At 43.3% G+C, this 21,379-nt stretch overlaps 1 protein-coding gene across 4 annotated transcripts; it reads right to left on the reverse strand.

Annotated features, from left to right (window-relative positions):
• Positions 1-7,043: 7,043 nt before the first annotated feature.
• LOC121582271 (ubiquitin-conjugating enzyme E2 Q2-like) lies at positions 7,044-21,090 on the reverse strand. Of its 4 annotated transcripts, none has more exons than XM_041897965.2 (14): positions 21,018-21,090; positions 20,466-20,713; positions 19,240-19,344; positions 15,332-15,454; positions 14,357-14,413; positions 14,023-14,163; positions 12,943-13,027; positions 12,767-12,827; positions 12,451-12,541; positions 12,312-12,370; positions 11,997-12,045; positions 11,797-11,892; positions 10,779-10,845; positions 7,044-10,525 (listed from the first exon to the last, which is right to left on the reverse strand). In XM_041897965.2, exons 1-14 carry the CDS (start codon positions 21,073-21,075, stop codon positions 10,494-10,496), a joined length of 1,272 nt encoding a protein of 423 aa, XP_041753899.2. In that variant the 5' UTR covers positions 21,076-21,090; the 3' UTR covers positions 7,044-10,493. The 4 variants fall into 4 exon arrangements, with proteins under 4 accessions (XP_041753899.2, XP_041753897.2, XP_041753898.2 ...); XM_041897963.2 differs by having other exon boundaries at positions 14,008-14,163; XM_041897964.2 differs by having other exon boundaries at positions 14,023-14,166.
• Between the last annotated feature and the right edge of the window lie 289 nt (positions 21,091-21,379).

Consider the following 21,379-nt stretch of genomic DNA (forward strand, 5'->3'; position numbering starts at 1 on the left):
GGTCCCCTGTTGGAATTGAACCCACAACCCTGGCGTTGCAAGCAACATGCTCAACCAACTAAGCCACACAGGATACATGAGATTTATAATAATAATAATATAATAATATGCCATTTAGCAGACGCTTTTATCCAAAGCGACTTACAGTCATGCGTGCATACATTTTTGTGTATGGGTGGTCCCGGGGATCGAACCCACTACCTTGGCGTTACAAGCGCCAGGCTCTACCAGTTGAGCTACAGAGGACCACAGATGCGTTGGACCCAAACCTAAAGGGACGTTCATTATTACTGTCCGTTGCTTTGTTCTGTCTGAGGGGGACTTTTTGCTACAATGCCCCCCCCCACATACAATATTGAGTAAGCATCTAGAATGAATCATAACCCCATATAATGGATATCCATTTAGTTTAGGCTCCATGTAAGCCTGTGCAGGGAGGCACATCATCACTGTGACAGTCTTCCATCTCTGATCTGACAGGAGGGGGGATAGACATGCAAGACCACCACAGAGAAACCAAATATCACCCAAGATGATGGTGCGGTCATCTGGGTAACCACAGCAGTGTTAACAGTTTTTGTTATTTTTGTTAATTTTATTTCAGATCTTTCTGGAAATGTTGCACAGTCTTGATGTGAAACATTTGCATTGCTCGACAATTAAAACAGGCAAGTAGTTCATTATTAGTAAGATACATTGCATTCTGTTCTGTGGAGGGGAAGTGGAAAGAGAATGGACCAATATGTCTCTGGCTGGATACATTCCCTGAAAGGGTTAACTGGTCTGTGACGCTATCTTTGAAACTTCCAGAAGACGGAGTGAAATGCAGGCGGATGCACCATTAATATTTACCATAGATCTCAAGCTGGAAAGAATTTGATTGCCAGGCTGGCCTTTTACTGTAATATATGCATCCCATCTCCTGATTGTGGTAGTCTGAAAGGCAGACCGTGAATACATTTGAAGTAAATTTATGAAAAGCAACATGGAAAACGCTTGTGAAGGTCATTTTCACCGTGGTGCGGCCTGCAATTACATACCCCTAAAATGCTGATTTGGATATTTGTCATGAAATAAAATGAGCTCTCTTCCTTTGTAGTGTGAAATTATGTAATATGAATATAACTCTCATCACTGAAAATAAGCAGCCCACTGTGTTCTCCAGGCCAAATAATAATTATAGAGAATATAAACAGCCTCTGCTGTGTGTGAGAGTGAGAGAGAGAGAGAGAGAGAGAGAGAGAGAGAGAGAGAGAGAGAGAGAGAGAGAGAGAGAGAGAGAGAGAGAGAGAGAGAGAGAGAGAGAGAGAGAGAGAGAGAGAGAGAGAGAGAGAGAGAGAGAGAGAGAGAAAGGACATGCTTTACAATCCAATTGAAATTCAGTGTTGTGTCCCAGGCATCTGTCCAATATTCTCTTGGGATTTATTTCCAAGCCCTTGAGGGGGTGAACTGTCATCAGCGGTGCATTGAGACATTCAGTCGCTAGGACAGTGCTCCTGATGACAGAAAGAAGCAGAGACCATCCCCCGGTTAGGTCAAGCTGACCTAACTAACTTTATTCAAACATAATCTGATCCGTTCTCTCAGGACAAATGAGTTTATGCCATCCAATGTGACGATTCAAGTGCTAGAAATTCAATACACATTCTGCACATAAATATACTTCTGATGGAATGAATCATCTTTATGTCTATCAACTAGCAGTATTACAACACACTAATATACAGTATACACCCCTAGTCTGTGAATGATTATGGATGTCCACCTTGCAGGGGCTTTGGTATTCAGAGAATCAAGACAAATGACCAAATAATCTCTGACAAAGTTTACTTCAATCCAAGGTACAATTAAAATTCCACCTTCATTGCCATTGGCCATTTTAAACTCATCACTTGTCTTGTTTCCTCCTCCATCCCCATTTTATGTGACAGGGATAGTTTACTGAAGAAATGTTACATTTGTTTTATAGATACCTCAGGCTTTTGCACAAGAACATGTTCCCAGTTAACTGGGGCTGTATGATCTGTGGGGATGATCGCTACACCTGCCTGTGTCTGATTGGTGCCCAGCTCTTCCACTGCAGCAGCAGGTCACTCAGGGCCACTGTGATTGGCTCCTTGCTCCTTGACCCGGTTGTTCCCCTCAGAGGAAGAGGTTATTACAACTGACCTTTGTCTGCTTGTGTCTCCAATTTTCTCTAACAGGAAGACATTCTTACATACCACAAGACCACTGCATATTAGTGCACAATATACTGTAGCAGGTTCATAGTTAATCAAACCAGACCCTTTACACTTGATTAGCATGGGCATGATGCTAGGAGAGGAGAATGTGTTATGATTAATGCTCAACACAGGCAGCTTCTGATGTCAGAGAACCTGCGAAAGCATCTCTTTCCAGACTCCATTTGGAGGAACATGCTGACAGCACAACCTGTAAGGTTAGGATGCTGAACAGTGAGTAGAGGGTTATCAGAGAACATGTAAAAGTATGTCAGATGAAATCCTCACAATGGCTTTGATGTAGTCCCTGACTCCGGGTGATGCTTGTGTATTTGGCTGATGGAAAGCTGCTGGTGCATGTCGAGTTCTGATGGACAACGACCGTTAAGCTGCAGGCTATCAATCAACTACAGCTACATTCTGTGTGCAAAGCAAACTGCAGTGTGTACTAGGATCTGGCCTTGGATTGAAGGAACAGCCAGCATTATCCCAGTCTCAGTATGGGCTCCGTAGAGGTAATCACAGGGACACACTCTCTTTCCACCCCCCGAAGCCATCCTCGCTGTCCCTCTCCAGACTGGCCTGTCAGACCTGGAGCCGGGCGCGGAGTCAGGAGACAGGCTGAGGAGCCACAGAGAAATGACCAGAGCCGGGTAATGAGGTTTGCTCCACTGCAGCCAGAGGTAAGTCAGCCAAGACTTCAAGTCAACAAAAATGACTCAAATAATTTCAATAACAGGCAATTAGCCTTACTAGGGGAACCGTGGAGCTCCCTACCTCCTCCCTCCCTTCCTCATCCTTTCAGTCGGAGAACTGCCTGCCCTGCATACAAAATATATATTCAGAAATATGATTAAAGCTATCAATGTTTTACAATGGAAAATGTAGTTTCAGTGCTCTGAGATCGCTGTGGGTAGACCTTTTAAGTGAGCGGTGCCTCTGTTTGACTGGGTCCAGTGTACCTTGTGATTGGCCAGTGGACTTTAAAAGGCTTTCCAAATGCACAATGTCTGTACTTGGTCTGAGTGGTTTATAACCATAACTGTTCGTGCAGGGATGAGAAGAGCAACCAGTATAGAGGGATTTGAAGGAGGGCAGGATGTTGTTTGACTGTCTGATGAAAAAAGGAACAGTGTTTTTACTACGACTACAGCAATGCTCCCTGTAATAACCCATTGGGATCAATTTGGCTTTTACATCAGACTTCATCTATGGGATTGCTCAAACTCACTCCACCACTGTGTGACTCCAAAGTATTGATGAGGGAATATGAGCCGACCAGACTTGACTTGTGATATTCATGTCAAATTATCAATAATGAAAACAGCTTCTGAGGGAGAATGTTCCCAATTTAACAAATGGAAAAAATACAGCTATATAGTGCATTTGGATAGTAATCAGACCCCTTTTCCACATTTTGTTACATTACAGCCTTATTCTAAAATGGATTATACACTGCTCAACACTTAAACAACACAATGTAACTCCAAGTCAATCACACTTCTGTGAAATCAAACTGTCCACTTAGGAAGCAACACTAATTGACAATAAATGTCACATGCTGTTGTGCAAATGGAATAGACAACAGGTGGAAATTATAGGCAATTAGCAAGACACCCCCAATAAAGGACTGGTTTTGCAGGTGGTGACCACAGACCACTTCTCAGTTCCTATGCTTCCTGGCTGATGTTTTGGTCACTTTTGAATGCTGGCGGTGCTTTCACTCTAGTGGTAGCATGAGACGGAGTCTACAACCCACACAAGTGGCTCAGGTAGTGCAGCTCATCCAGGATGGCACATCAATGCGAGCTGTGGCAAGAAGGTTTGCTGTGTCTGTCAGCGTAGTGTCCAGAGCATGGAGGCGCTACCAGGAGACAAGCCAGTACATCAGGAGACGTGGAGGAGGCCGTAGGAGGGCAACAACCCAGCAGCAGGACTGCTACCTCCGCCTTTGTGCAAGGAGGAGCAGGAGGAGCACTGCCAGAGCCCTGCAAAATGACCTCCAGCAGGCCACAAATGTGCATGTGTCTGCTCAAACGGTCAGAAACAGACTCCATGAGGGTGGTATGAGGGCCCGACATACACAGGTGGGGGTTGTGCTTACAGCCCAACACCGTGCAGGACGTTTGGCATTTGCCAGAGAACACCAAGATTGGCAAATTCGCCACTGGCGCCCTGTGCTCTTCACAGATGAAAGAAGGTTCACACTGAGCACATGTGACAGACGTGACAGAGTCTGGAGACGCCGTGGAGAATGTTCTGCTGCCTGCAACATCCTCCAGCATGACCGGTTTGGCGGTGGGTCAGTCATGGTGTGGGGTGGCATTTCTTTGGGGGGCCGCACAGCCCTCCATGTGCTTGCCAGAGGTAGCCTGACTGCCATTAGGTACCGAGATGAGATCCTCAGACCCCTTGTGAGACCATATGCTGGTGCGGTTGGCCCTGGGTTCCTCCTAATGCAAGACAATGCTAGACCTCATGTGGCAGGAGTGTGTCAGCAGTTCCTGCAAGAGGAAGGCATTGATGCTATGGACTGGCCCGCCCGTTCCCCAGACCTGAATCCAATTGAGCACATCTGTGACATCATGTCTCGCTCCATCCACCAACGCCACTTTGCACCACAGACTGTCCAGGAGTTGGCGGATGCTTTAGTCCAGGTCTGGGAGGAGATCCCTCAGGAGACCATCCGCCACCTCATCAGGAGCATGCCCAGGCGTTGTAGGGAGGTCATACAGGCACGTGGAGGCCACACACACTACTGAGCCTCATTTTGACTTGTTTTAAGGACATTACATAAAAGTTGGATCAGCCTGTAGTGTGGTTTTCCACTTTAATTTTGAGTGTGACTCCAAATCCAGACCTCCATGGGTTGATACATTTGATTTCCATTGATAATTTTTGTGTGATTTTGTTGTCAGCACATTCAACTATGTAAAGAAAAAAGTATTTAATAAGATTATTTCATTCATTCAGATCTAGGATGTTATTTTTGTGTTCCCTTAATTTTTTTGAGCAGTGTATTATTTCCCCCCCTCAATCTACACACAATACCCCATAATGACGAAGCGAAAACAGGTTTAGACATTTTTGCAAATTTATTAAAAATAACAGAAATACCTTATTTACATAAGTATTCAGACCCTTTGCGATGAGAATCGAAATTGAGCTCAGGTGCATCCTGTTTCCATTGATCATCCTTGAGATGTTTCTACAACTTGGAGTCCACCTGTGGTAAATTAAATTGATTGGACATTATTTGGAAAGGCACACACCGGTCTATATAAAAGGTCCCACAGTTGACAGAGCATGTCGGAGCAAAAACCAAGCCATGAGGTCGAAGGAATTGTCCGTAGAGCTCCGAGACAGGATTGTGTCGAGGCACAGATCTGGGGAATGGTACCAAAACATTTCTGCAGCATTGAATGTCCCCATGAACACAGTGGCCTCCATCATTCTTAAATGGAAGAAGTTTGGAACCAACGAGACTCTTCCTAGAGCTGGCCGCTCGGCCAAACTGAGCAATCGGGGGAGAAGGGCTTTGGTCAGGGAGGTGACCAAGAACCCGATGGTCACTCTGACAGAGCCCCAGAGTTCCTCTCTGCAGCACTCCACCAATCAGGCCTTTATGGTAGAGTGGCAAGACGGAAGCCACTCCTCAGTAAACGGCACGACAGCCTGTTTGGAGTTTGCCAAAAGGCACCTAAAGGACTCTGACCATGAGAAACAAGATTCTCTGGTCTGATGAAACCAAAATTGAACTCTTTGGCCTGAATGCCAAGCGTCACATCTGGAGGAAACCTGGCACCATCCCTACGGTAAAGCACGGTGGTGGCAGCATCATGCTGTGGGGATGTTCTTCAGCGGCAGGGACTGGGAAACTAGTCAGGATCGAGGGAAATATGAACGAAGCAAAGTAGAGAGAGATCCTTGATGAAAACCTGCTCCAGAGCACTCAGGACCTAAGACTGGGGCGAAGGTTCACCTTCCAACAGGACAACGACCCTAAGCACACAGCCAAGACAACGCAGGAGTGGCTTCGGGACAAGTCTCTGAATGTCCTTCAGTGGCCCAGCCAGAGCCCGGACTTGAACCCGATCAAACATCTCTGGAGACCTGAAAATAGCTGTGCAGCGACGCTACCCATCCAATCTGACAGAGCTTGAGAGGATCTGCAGAGAGGAATGGGAGAAACTCCCCAAATACAGATGTGCCAAGCTTGTAGCTTCATACCCAAGACGACTCAAGGCTGTAATCGCAGCCAAAGGTGCTTCAACAAATTCCTGAGTAAAGGGTCTGAATACTTATGTAAATATTTTCCAACTGCACTGTGTCAATTACTTTCTGTAACGATGTTCCAGCACCCTCTAGTGTTTATCTGCTGCAGCCAGAGAAAAGACAAATAACAGTGAAACTACTTGTATGGATTTTCTGCACAAGATATCCCTGATCTGTATTAAATTAGTCAAACCCCCATCTATTGACGTGGTATCGCCATACTAGCCCTCCAAACCAAACCCAGTGTTCCAGATCCAGTGTGATTACACTGCTCTTCCATGAGCAAAAGCATTGCTTTTAGGACTTAAAACACTCTGGTAGACATTCCCCTCTGCCCTTTTGGTTAGCGCTAGAGAACAGACAAATCAGAATCTCATGCGAAAACTGCATCTTTATGTATAGGACACTTGTCACCATCTGCTGGCCAAAATGACAACTGTCCACTACAAGGGCATATTGATAATCATTCCTGGTTTCAGTCTTAAGCATAGGGTCCTATATAAGACTTACACAGCTCTGTATCACATCTCAAATAGCACACAGGAGTATTTCATAAAATTCTTTATTCATAAACTTGATGCAAGTTTACAAATTACTGTACATGGTCAAAATTACCCTTGCAATGAAAATGGTTTAACCAAAGCTAACAGTGCATTACTTTATAACCCATCCAATCGGCCATCACAAAATGAAGCCAGAAAAGCAACCCATAATTAGTTTCAGGTCTCAAACAAAATCTCCCAAAGCACTGGGTTGTTAGTCAGAGAGACAACTTGGTCTGGATCTGTATAAGAGAAGCTGTAATTCACTGCACAACTGACATTAGAATACAGACATGGGGCCTTCCACTGAGTTAAAAGCCCATTTGATGAACGCTCTGATGGCACAGGGATTTAAACTGAGTTGGAGTCCTGCTCTGGGGTGGAAAGAATAGTATAGTAGTCCATTTGTTTCCAATCTCATACTTCTAACACACAGGCGGGACGTCCATAAGTGTTGGAGACTGCCTTTCTGCTATTGTTAACCTTTAGAACTAACCTGGTCTGGTGAGAGTCAGTCCTACATGAATCTATAAAAAGGAATCTGTTCCCAGAGACTGCATCTACAGACCTGTGCGAACTAATATAGATGAACTGTCCTGTCTACACACACACACACACACACACTAGTCCCTACAGAGTGAAAGTACTTGCTGAGATATCTACATGCAAAAGACTACAACACCAGAGGTACAGGATGAAGATGTCCTAGATTAGAAACACCCATAAAGACCCAGGACAAAAGGTTAAATTAGCTTAAATGGGTGAGATAAAGCGTTGGTTCACCTTCCTGCATCACAAAACTGATCTGATGGATTGAATGGTATATATAGGGGGGCCTATATCAAGAAAGAGCAAGCAAACATGCCCGTCCCATCTCATCACTCCACCACACCCTGCTTACCACTAGTCTTACCAGTGACTACCACAAAGAAAGATATTCAGACAAGCCAAATGCAGAGTGCGCAGTCCAATGGTTACTGCAACGGTTACTGTAATTATATGAAGGGAAACAAATTTAGAAGTAAACAATAGTAATTGAAAAAAAAAAATATATACTTGCATCTTGTGACATTTGTGAAACAATCCCTTGCTAAGTCAAGTGTGCAGTAGCTATGTATTCCTGAGTTTGCTTCTCTAGAGAACACACAGGGAGGGAGGGGGTTTCTAGCCGGGGCATGTTCACAATGAGGTCAGCCATGTGGGAAAGCAGTGGAACACTTGGTACCAACACCTAACGTCTATGACAATGATCAACAGTTCTCCATGTGTTGTAGACATATTGTAAGGAAGTCAGTCACCATGTTGGGTGAACAGTATTAAACCTCTAAATGAGTCTTCTTCAGTGTGGTCAGTGCCACCATTTTGACAGAACGCGATGCATTGTGGTATACAGCTGGGGTGGCTGACATTACAACAAATAAAAGGTAGATGGAGCTTAATTATACGCCCATTATTAGTATATTTCACAAGGGTGACAGTTCTGGTTGAGGTTAGTGTGGTGGGCTGACCTACAGTATTGAACAAAAAAAAGCTGAATATTTACTAGGAACAAGCTGGTTCCTATGCTGGTTTTTGCGACAACAGACTTCTAACAATGTGGATAATATCCACACAAAAAACACCCATTTATGTGTGTAATAACATTCAATCAAATGCATCACACAGTATTCTGCATATTATTCATATAGCTAAGACTTGGCATGCTCCAGGTTTGACAGTGCTGAGGATGGTCATGAGTTAGGGGTTCATGACCCCTCTAAAAAAGGTTCCTTCCATCACTGACAACAAAGATCATGAGGGGGGTCAGGTCATAGGTGATACAAAACAAGGTACCAGAGAGGGGAGGCAAAGGATGGAAATCAGTGGGCATCAGTCTTTTGTCAAAGGCATTACTACACACCTTAGTCAGACCTGAAAATGTTTTTTGGAATCAACAAATATTTTATTATTGAGCATGTGGTATGAAGTGAAGTCCACTGCAGGCATGAGAGGCATGGATGGGTGATATGGGAGTGTGAACAAGCTAGTTAGAGGATGGATTCAAATTAAGCAGGGGACTGCACTGAGACGTTTTCAAATTATTGTGTGTACATATTACCTCCTAACCATTGTGTGCATAGCCTTATTAAAAGGTTCATCAGGTTTGTGTCACCGGGGAAATTAGCCAGCATATCTGGAATGCCAAAAAAGCACCACCGTGTCATTGAGTAAAAGGAATGGTGTCACTTTTGAACATATGAAACCACTAAGAAAATAATGCAAGTACTTCAATTTATACAGGAAAACAAAAAACAATAGTAGTCACTATGCTTACATAAAAACATGGTTTAAAGGTGTTCCTTTTAACTTCTGCAAGAGTATCCATGAAGCAAATGGTTTGTTATCCTACGTCTGAAATACACCTTGAGAAATGTATGCCCCTGCTATAGCCTGGGCTATACTAACGCAGTCTCTGCCCGCTCGGACCCCAAGACCCACACAAGGTTACGTTAAAAACAATTAAATCCATTCTCAGAAATACAACTTTACAAGTATACATGTGGAGTTAAATTCAACTACATTACAGTGATTAAATCCAACCTGCCTTTGCTAAAGCCTGGTCATATCTCTGTATGCTGCCGATAAAAGCCAAAAGCAGCCTGAGAGGAGATTGCCTGGGCGGTGGTGGAGGAGGCAGCGGCCTCCACCTCTTGTGCTCAATAGGATATCCTCCATTAAGCGGTCCCAGTCCCACCTTGGTCAGGAGTCTATAACTCTCCTCTCTCCATTCAGGGCCTTTGGCTTTTGTAGACCAGGAGTTTTTAAGGAAGCTAGCCTCAGGAGGACATTTTATTCCAGAAGGATGAATCTTGGCAATATACAGATACACAAGCAAACATGACAGAGGCCATCCATGGGGAGTGAGGTGGTGCTCATTCCCACCACCAGCGTTTCATTGTCCGTCCCAGCCTCCACTGTCACAGGGGAAATGTCACCGGCCTTTCTCTGTTCCAGTCTGTGGCCAGAGAATCTCAGCCCCAGTCATGTGACTGACAACAGACAGCTTCAGTTGCTAGCAAAAGCCATGCCTCAACCTTGACCCAAAATCACAGGCAGTAAGTAACTTCTTCTTGCCCAGTGTAGGATTTAAGGGAGTTGCACAAGATATGGAGTTCATTCAATGCTCAAGGGATTAGGGTGGATTATAACAGAGGAAGAAAACAGAACGAGCGATTGCACAAGTGAGAGAAGGATAAATAGCGAGAGGGTAGATCCCCTATTGAGAAGTGGATAAGGTGGTTGGTCAGTGAGGGGGTTTTAACCATTGGTTGTTTGGTTCTCATGGTCACATAATGGGTGGAATTGGCTTGGGATCAAACTCCCAATGAAAACTCCAGTTAGAGAGGGAAAAGAAAAGTATGGGGGGGGAAAGGTGTTGACATGTGGTCTCAGTAGAGGCATGGCAACGCTCCTCTTACCCATCCTCCTTAGGGGGAGTGTACCAGCCTACAAGGATCAGACAAGAGACAGTGCACTCAGACATACTGGACAAAACACTGAGTCAATTCATCTTAGACAGTAGGATTGATCAAACAGTTGGCTGTATTTTATCTTGACCTATGAACAATCACTATAGCTGCCATATGAAACCCTCTTGGTGCTTGTAATATTTTCCTCAACCACTGACTGATGCATGGAGCGATGTACTATCAAGGTCAAATATGATACAAGATGTTTAACTGGAGAAGGTAACACTCACCATTCTTTTCATGGATCTGGACCAGGGACTTGTATGACTGCTGTGCTCTGGCAAGATTGTATTGGTTCTGAAACAAAAACAGGGCATATATTCAACTTCAGTGCTTATGAATGCCCCAAGCAGTGTAAAGGTTCATTTATATTGGGGAGGCCATCACATACATGCGAATTAGTTTGGTGAAGTCAGACCGCACGGTAGATGCCTTTGTATCAGCTTCCACCAGAGAATTTTGCCGCCCGACCTGTTTTCATGCTACTTTTGCGCGCATCGCGGGTGACCATTAATCACATCGTAATAAATAGATTGTCGACCATGTGGGGAAAATTTCTGAGGTGCTGGGTCTATTTTCTCTGATGTGGGTGTATTAAATTCAGCTTAAAAGTCGAACTGGTTCTTATAAGGCCAGAGTTGTATCAACCCGGTAACAGAAACATTGGTATTCTTATATTTTTGATTAATAGGTACATTTTATTAACCATACCTACCCAACTATAGTAACCTCAGGACAGTTATGATAAACACTTTCATTAGACAAGATTTGACATCAACATAGCTGAGTATCAAGTCTTTCTTTGGTGTACATGGTTACATCCTAACTTTTAAAGAACTCAGAGATTCTCACGCAGCAGGGCCCAAGATTCCTTGAAACTGCCCAGACTGCAGCTTTTCTATAAATATCCCTGTCATTTGGTCTGCTCCAAATTCTACTGGGAGCCCAGAGCCAGATTAGTGTGACCGTGCTGAGAGAAGAGGGAGAGAGAAATGACAGCATGAAGAGATCAGCAGCATGGCACTGTCCCAGCGGCGCTAAGTAACAACGTCCTGTTTAAATGAAGTGCTGGGGGCTTATAGTGATACCTCAGTTCCATAGAGCAGCTTGGACCAGCAGGCCACACACAAACACAGCAAGGAGCTCACCCCTCTATCCATGTCAGAACACAGTGTCAATAAACCCTGTAGTATGCATCATGTTAACACATTTCAAAGCTCTCTGCCCCCTTAGACAAGCAATGCTTACCTTATTGGCTCCAAACTGCACTCTGGCTTTTCCCTTGACTAAAGTGGCGTTGATCTGCATGATTACAGACTCTATGGAATAGGCACTGCTCCAGCCCTGAAATCAAGTGACGATACATAATCAACGCACTAGCTTTTACCTCCACTGAGAAATAACAGTGGACAAGTTATGAACTGACATTCAGAGGCATAAAAACGTACCTGCTTTGTGAGAAGCTCCATGCACAGGGCACCCCCTCCAAGAACATAACTTAGAAGACAGCAGGTGAAAGGAAAATATTAGAATATGTAGATATGTAGATATAAAGGTGATCAAAACGCCACAATAAATCTCTTATCCACAAGCACAGATTCTCTTTTAAGGGAACTGCCACTTTTCACTGGCTGTTGACAATCAGTCTAGACCAGAAGAGACTGCCCTTCCTTTAAGGTTAAGTGAGGGGAGCAACTCCATCACAGTGGAAACACCGCAGAAAAACAAAACCATTCCACTCATACGCAGTTTACTGAACTCACCCTCCAGACAGCACAGGAGAAGCCACCCGTACAAAGGGTGGATCAAAAGGGAAATTATCCTGCAGGTTGAGCACAAAATAGCATTAAAATGAGAACTCCCAAATTGTCTTTGCTTTCTAGTATCAGCATTCGTACTTACTTTATATGAGAAGTTTAGCAGAATGTAATCCATTCCCTCCTTTTCCTTTAAAACCTGCAGGTCACTGTGTAGGGGACTATCTGGATCTACCCTGTTGAGCAAACAGAGCGCATCATAATACATCAGTCACATGCTATAATTATACAGTACTGTCAACTCCTATGGTAAAAAGGCCTAGTGCAGAAACAAAAGAGCAGTGAATGCTATAAGGCATTATCCACCCTCATTCTGAGATCCAGGCTTCCTGTTAACTGTGACTTAAGTGTTCCTCCAGTCTAAACCACAGTATTTTGTCTCCCCCCCTTTAGTTACTTACGTTCTCAGCTTGACGTGCCATTCATACAGGCTGTCATTGACCAGCTCCACTGAATAGATACCTGGAAGAGAATGCATAGTCTGGTAAGTGACATTCTGAATCAAACTGTCAATTTATTGTATTTTTTGGCACCATATCTGAAGAGCTTTCTAGTGCTGCTGCAGTGAAGTACGTACCCATCTTGTAACTCTGGGACCGGTATATCTCCCGGAGCTCCTTCATGAGGCGGTCTGAGGCCTGCACTGAACCAGACACTGCACCCTGCAACACATAATACACCCAGGGTAATACACTGATACCCAAACATACAGCACATTCAATGATTGGGGATAATAATGCACATAGATACTGTGACCGCAACGATTAATTCAAATGTTTACATGCCCAGCTCAAATTTTTACATTTACATTTTTAGTCATTTAGCAGACGCTCTTATCCAGAGCGACTTACAGGCGCAATTAGGGTTAAGTGCCTTGCTTAAGGGCACAGACAGATTTTTCACCTAGTCGGCTCGGGGATTAGAACCAGCGACCTTTCGGTTACTGGCACAACGCTCTTACCCACTAAGCTACCTTTAGAAAAAGAAAATCTACAAACTCCAATAAAAGAACAGTTATTGTTCAGCATCCAGAGACAAAATGCTTCAGAACTAACTACTTGGCAGTATACAGTTCCCTACAATAAATGGGGAGAATTTCACAGGTTCCATAGCAAGGCTCTCATCTGTGATAATGATAGATTTGAAGAGCAGAGCCAGTGAATGCAGCAGGGACTATGGAGGATGAGAGCAGAGTAAATAATCTGGCACAAACAAATGTGTTTATAAGTCTCTCGGAGCTACTCAGGGGAAACGTCTGAATTCCACAGCAACAATTAAGAGAGCTATGGGTAAATGTTAGATAACATGATTACTATCAGAATGACTAATCACTGTCATTTAGTCTTCGCAATCCATGTTGATTATGTCCTTGTTTACAAATTGGAGTCCTAAACCACATAATCTGGGTGTACTTCTTTGGTAAGAAATTCCCTCAGAGTAAAACACTGATGGAAAACAAATGGAAAATACATTATATTCAGAGCCACCTGAAAAACTGGTTAGATGCATGCATAATGGCTATATCATAAAGGGTCACTCTAGACATCCCAGTATAACAGTGCTGGGTCCAGCAAACTGTTTAGGCCTAACTACAGAGATATTCCCCATGCATCCCCCAAAAGCGTATGAAAAGTCACCTTACCGAATGAGCACTTACGTTCAAGTGGTCCTGCCTCTGGTTCTTGCGGATCTTCTCCAGGATGGCCAGGTTCTCCTTCTCGATGCCGTCATCCTCAGACTTCTTCCCATCCACTGGCTCCTCCTCTTTCATCTCATAGTGGTCCAGGTCTTCAATGTCCTGCTGGCACAACACAATGACAAGATAAGAGCATTAGAAGACATGTTTTACTTCAAGTTAACACTTGCAAATATGTGTGATTGGTATTGACTAGTATCTAATCGAGCTTGACATCCAGCATGGCTCAGCTCATATCAGCATAGTGCAGTGCAGCGCTATATGTAATGACGTTTATTTGGAAAGAGATAAAGACCTCTCCCATTTCCTCTTCTTCCTCTTCCTCGGACGTGACCTCGTCTGTGACCCCATGCTAAAGAAACAGAGAGAAAGATGAGTTCACAGACTTATTCCTAACATGCCACACTCAGTGACACCAATTGCTTTAGCAAGTTATACGTCCGCCTGAAGTCTGGTAACAAAAAACTCCCCATAAATGCAGAGATATTTGTAGGAATGTTCTGAAATGTGCAAAACCAGTAACTGAGTTTCTGGGTAGTCCGAAACAACATTCCTCTTGTCTTGCATAGCACAACAGTGCCCCCCCGGCCTCCTTTTTTTATTTCAGCCCAATAATCAATGTTTGAGTTTAAAAGCACAGCTGTACAGGCTGCTACTACTTAACTACTCTGCTTCAGTAATTCAAATTCCTCAAGTAGGCTATATGAGGCTACGGTTGTGTGTTCATTAGACATGAGGTTCATTATTGGTCCCATGTAGCTCAGTTGGTAGAGCATGGCGCTTGCAACGCCAGGGTTGTGGGTTCGTTTCCGACGGGGGGGCCAGTATGAAAATGTATGCACTCACTAACTGTAAGTCGCTCTGGATAAGAGTGTCTGCTAAATGACTAAAATGTTAAATGTAAATGCTAGCACCTCCCACTGACCCTGAGCACAGGAAGAGTATTGATTCCATCCCCGGGACTCTGCACTAATCATTAATGTCTGTGCTGAGGGACTGTTTCAGGACACTATTAGGTTCTTCATGCAGGTTTTTAAACCCTTTCATTAGCTAAGTGTCTTCAATCTCCTTCATGGCTTTGACAATAAAATTGAACAAAGGGATTAGGCACATGACTCACTTTAGGTATGTGAAAAGAGACGGTCTTCATGAAAAAGCCTCTAAATGCTTATTTTTCACTTCAATGCCATCCAATGGAAAAATATATAGGCCTAGCAGTCTTTGAAAACCAGTATACATATATATTTGAGGGGACATTTGGCGTCCTTACCTTTCGGTCTTGTCCTACAGGGCCGGCAGGGAGGGGCTGGTCCAGCATCTCTACATCTGGGTGCTGGGGCAGGTTGTACAGCCGACACAGGTCACAGATGAGCCGCTTCAGCTGCTGCAGGAGCTGGGGGACCGAGGGACAGTACCAGCAGGCACAGTTAAGAGTTAGGGAGGACAGGCAGGCAAGGAACAGGTCAGCAGCGCTAGATAACACAGCACAGACATGTCACAGATACAGTGCCGTGAAAAAGGATTTGCCCACTTTCCGATTTTTTATAATGAATGCTATCAGATCTTCAACCAAAACCTAATATTAGATAAAGGGCACCTGAGCGAACAAATAACACGAATTAAATACTTATTTCATTTATTTGATAAACAAAGTTATGCAACACCCAGTGCCCCTGTGTGAAAAAGTAATTTCCCCCTTACACTCAATAACTGGTTGTGCCACCTTTAGCTGCAATGACTGCAACCAAACGCTTCCTGTAGTAGTTGTTGATCAGTCTCTCACATCGCTGTGGAGGAATTTTAACCCACTCCTCGATGCAGAACTGTTAACTCAGTGACATTTGTGGGTTTTTGAGCATGAACTGCTCGTTTCAGGTCCTGCCGTAACATCGCAAATCGGGTTCAGATCTGGACTTTGACTAGGCCATTCCAAAAATTCAAATGTGTTGTTTTTCAGCTATTCTGATGTAGACTTGATTGCGTGTTTTGGACCATTGTCTTGCTGCACTTCAGCTCAGACAGCCTGATATTCTCCTGTAGAATTATCTAATACAGAGCACAATTCATGGTTCCTTCAATGATTGCAAGTCGTCCATGTCCTGAGGCATCAAAGTATCCCCAAACCATCACACTACCACCACGCTTGACCAATGGTATGAGGTTCTTACTGTGGAATGCAGTGTTTGGTTTTCACCAGAAAAATGAAGTCTACATCAGGCTGAAAAGCAACAAATTGTATGTTTTGGAATGGCCTAGTCACAGTCCAGACCTAAACCCACAAAGGTCACTGAGTTAAAGCAGTTCTACATGAAAGAGTGGGTCAAAATTTGATGCGAGAGACTGATCAACAACTAAAGGAAGCAGTTGGTTGCAGTCATTGCAGGTGGCAGTCATTGCAGGTGGAACAACCAGTTAGTGTAAGGGGGAAATTAATTTTTCCACACAGGGCATTGGGTGTGGAATAACTTTGTTTATTAAATAATGATAAAGTGTTTATTTGTACACTTCTCTTCCCTTGATCTAATATTAGGTTTTGGTTGAAGATCTGATAACATTCAGTGTAAGAAATATGCAAACTCAGAAAATCAGAAAGGGGCAAATACTTTTTCACGGCATTCTACCTCCACCACGGCATGCCCTCAGAGACAACATGAAAGGTAAGATTTTGTCAGGGAATGTCAGACACCTTAGCAACAGTAACATAGGGCAGAAATGTGTACCTCTGCAAGCTTCTCAGTATTGCTATAGAAGAAACGTATTCTACTGAATGTAGGCCTGGTCCATACATGGTGAAAATGTTGTACAATGCAAAGAGAAATTCTAACCACCACAGATAACTTTGATAAGAGTACTATAAAAGCAGATCTGGTGGCCTACAAACAGAACATGCAGTGTGAGTAAGTAGGCTAAGTCAAAGAATGTATTTACAATGCAGAACAGTCCTATTACGTATGTATGACTGCTAGGGCCAGGCAATGAAGTTATATATACCGCAACCCTTTACAGACATAGAACGCAGCTACAGTAACATGTCAATAGCGACAATTGGTAACTTTTCAGACAATTTGAAAAAGAGACAGAATTCTGCTCCGGCATAAAATGTAATGTATTTTTTCCCTAACAACAATAAACGTTGCCAATTGATGTGCTGCTGTGTTTTTTATGCTGCGTTTTATGGTATGGTAGAAAAATGTGTTTTATTTCTACTAAATGTCTTGGTAAGTCACAGTATTTAACAAACCTTAAAGTACTTTTTTAGGAGATATTGGTCTGCGTGCAGGCAGCAGCTCAAGATTATTTGATTGACAGTTCTGGTTGCCTAGTGATGGACATTAGTCCCACTTCAGAAGCCTCATTCCTTTACAGACATGTAAAATGCCTGCTCATGTCTCCAGAGAAGGTTTCGTGTTGGCATTTAAAAATATGTAGTGTAGCCTACCCTAATAGACAGACAGACAAACATGCTGTAGCGCTTTCAAGGGGCCACATTCCATTATTTCTGAAAAGGGTTATCGATAAAGGATACCGATAGCCTACTGTAATTTCAAAAACAAAGACTAGGCTACCCCGTGCTCGTAAGACTGGCCCGAAGATACCTCCATCCCGGCGACACACAAAATGTAGGGTAATTGAGGTAAGACAGTAATTCTTCTCATAAATGATGCATGTATGAATTACACATTGACACATCCAGCCCAAAGCGAGAGGTATAAAACATACTTAGTAGGCTAGTCATCTGAGCAGGTCTTTAAAAGGGATAGGGCTTAATTGCCAACTCTTGCACTTTTTCTACTTACTCAGAGTCAGATGAACTCATGTGCAGTTTGAAGGAAGTTGATGGTAGTTTCGCAAACCATTACTAACTAGCATTTGCACTAACACAAGTTAGCAACTTCCTTCAAACTGCATGCAAGAGATATAAAAAATGGTATCCATGAATTCATCCGACTCTGGGTAAGTAGAAAAAGGGCTTAATTGCCAAGTCTCCGCTGCTAAATAAATATAGGGGAAACCCTGGAGAACTGCTTGGCATGAAAATAGTGACCTCAATATTCACATGACAAGGCCCTTTGGCCTGCTGAATCTCTCTGTGTCACTGTGGCAGTGTGCCTGTCAAAAATATCCATCCCTCCAGTTCCCCATCAGAGGCACTCTTGAGACTTATGCCAAACATGACAGAGGGCTGTCCTATGATGTTGGAGTGACATGAGGGTGACTTCAAAACACTGTTCAATACCTCAGCTGTCTAACAACTGGGACTAAGGCAAGAGGAAACAGGCAGAGAACCTGTCCTGCAGCAGAGTACAGCCCTGAATTAGTCTGACATACATCTCCCTTTAACCTCCAACACCACTTGGAACAGCAGTATGAAATAGCCTAGCTGTCACTCAACTCTCCTATCATAACTGCTCTACCCAACAACACCAAAACAGGTATGGTTAATTAGTCATTAGAAGAGATGTGATTGGCTGAAAAACAACATGTTTCTCCTGCTCCGCATAACACTTAGTCAAAGTTGATTTGATTACTATTCATTTCGTATAATATGGTTGTTTTACTTTGGATAAGAGCATCTGCTAAACAACATTTTAATTGTAAACAAATACTGGAAATATAGTGTCATAATCCAGTTTCATTATCTGAACACTGGGAAGCCTCCTTCCAAAGCCTTCACATAATAGATCAAAAGCTGGGATTGAAATGGAAGTCAAAAGATGATTTAGAACCACAATTATCTGCCTGCTTTTGATGGAGCTTGCTCAGCAGGACGGCATTGTAACGTCATAATGCACAGAGAATGCTCCTGCTGAGATACAGCCTGGCCCCTTAAAGGCACTGCTAGTTTAGGTAAACTGCCGTTTTCGCATGAGGACGAAAAGGACAGTGTTCCGTAAAAACTAGCAGTCGTTCAATCTTCTCGGTGTAACAGTTAAGATAATGGGACAACTCAGAGTACCACGCATCTCTCATCCCTGGATTGAGGTACGTTTTCCTAACCATATCTCGCTGACGGCTCGTGTCTTAATCTACACAGGAATGCTGCCCAACCAAGTGCTTGTGATGAAAGAACACAGAATAGATAGACGTTACTAAACATTCAATAAGATGCAAACTGTTCAGAAGAAAACACTCCACTATCAACTGTTAGTTATACTAGTTGTAGGGCTGAGATCTTACCAGGGTGCTGCCCTTTCTGACATCCTCCAGGCGCTCCAACACTTGTGTCAGGCTCGGGTCATCAGAGTCCACAAACCAGATTGGAGGTGTGGAGGGGTACGACTCCTGTAAGACATGGGGTTCAATGAGGATGAGAGAAAAAAAGAAACAAAAATAATCAGCATTATAAGGCTGAGAAATGTGACAAAATTGTTTGGAACAATAACCTAAAAATGAAACAGGAGTGTGACATGGACATGTCTGAATCATAAAATCTGGGAAATCTCAAGAGTCCTTTTAAACAGACAAATGTAAATCGCTGATTACTACTTTACATTAAGCTAAATTAATGTGTTGTGTGATGGTGGCCATTTCACATTTCTTATAGAATGTTAACTAGCCAGGTAAGAGCACTGAATTCAATCAGTATGCTGGTCAAACGAATGTAGTTATCTAAGCGAATTGGACAATACAAACCAACAGCATCCAGCCAGCTAAAAGCTGAGCTGGCAGATCACGGTCTTTTGACAAGACCAGAAGCTGTTTCTTTGACAAGTGATGCTTTTGAATCATGCTAGCTAGCAATTATTTACTGACGTCATGAGTATAGATAACTTAGCATTAAGTTAGTGTTATCAGTGACAGCTGACGGGCTAGAGCTTATTGCGTTGATCATGAAGCATGCAATCATAACAACCACTACGTTAGCTAGCTAGTTAAATTGTTTAACAATCAACAAACGTTAGTAAATGCGGAAGTGTAGATGGCTAACGTTAACAACGTTCATCAGTGACGCAGAGAGCATGCCTAGCCTAGGCCCTAGCATAATGTCATGCCAGTTTTCAGGATAACTCTTTGGCTAAAATCAACAAGACTTGTTTGTCTCTCAGTATATTAGCTAGCTAGCTAACGTTAACTACAATAGTAACACGCAAATATTTTGACTCTTACTACTACTAGAAACAAGTCAGCTACCGTTAGCTAGCTTGCTAACATGCAAATATTGGGACTCCTACTAGAAACAAGTCACAAACAAAAACATTGCTTAGCTAAAGTAGCTAAATGATAGCTGGCTAACGTTCGACTAGCCACAATTCGCAGAGTGTTTCTTTAGCTATCTGTCCGTCCGGTTGTCCCGCGCCGCCACGCTAAAAAAGCTACGTGTTCTGAGCTAACCATAACTAGCTACCGTTAGCTACCTACTTAGCTTCAACTAGCTAGCCATGTAGCCTCGTTTCCTTGCTTACCGTAATGTTGCAATGTATAATCAACGGTTTTTCTCCAGTCACATTAAACTGACAGTTTAGCTCATCCGGCTTCCAGTCAATAATTCTGAAGCGTTCGTGGTTTGGATCAAAAATGGACTCCAGAAACTTCAGTTCGGCCTTCAGACCCGAAACCGACATCTTCCACGCATCTCCGGCTGGGCCGCTGGGGAGGGAGGGGGTGAAGTCGGGACTAAAACTGCAGCCACGCAGTCGAGTCCAAATCAAGCCTTTTAAAACAACGTAATGTGAATGTCAAAGTGCCTTCAATACAGGTTAGCTAACAAGCCACCTATGGAAACCAGCAAACAGTTAGCTCAATAACAACGCCTTGATTACTCGTCCGTTGTTGTCTAGCTAGTGTTGTTGATGTTAGCCTTCTGATAGTACAATTTTAAAACCATACAATGTGGCTTGGTTGAGTATTTACAGTTCCTTCAATTAGTTGCTTATTTGTTTCGCCTGTCAACAAACAGATCATGATGATACCCGCAGAGTTTAAAACCAACGCAGGCACTGTGTGTCGTTGATCACCGGCGCTCAACTGTGATTTCTTCTGGGGTTTAAAGATGGCGTTTTCCCGAGCCTGCATCCAGCGCGTGCTCAGTTGAATAGGGGCGGAGGTTTGAACACCAAAATATAGAAAGAAAGAAATCACTTAGACAACTTTGAAACATTTTGTCACAACTGTCTTTCTGTGTGGTGACAGTTAACCGTCCTTACCTGGAGCATATTGTCAATAAAATTGTAAACGTGTAGCTGGCCAAAGGTAGTCCTTCTCCAGGTGGAAGTTTAGGCCAATAAAAACATATTTATAATTCCATTGATGACAAGGTGAACCTATGGAAAACTAATTGGATTGGCTTGCTAATGAGAGAGCTGTCTGTGACTTTTTA

Source organism: Coregonus clupeaformis, unplaced genomic scaffold (genome assembly GCF_020615455.1).
Source record: "Coregonus clupeaformis isolate EN_2021a unplaced genomic scaffold, ASM2061545v1 scaf0585, whole genome shotgun sequence".
Lineage (NCBI taxonomy): Eukaryota > Metazoa > Chordata > Actinopteri > Salmoniformes > Salmonidae > Coregonus > Coregonus clupeaformis.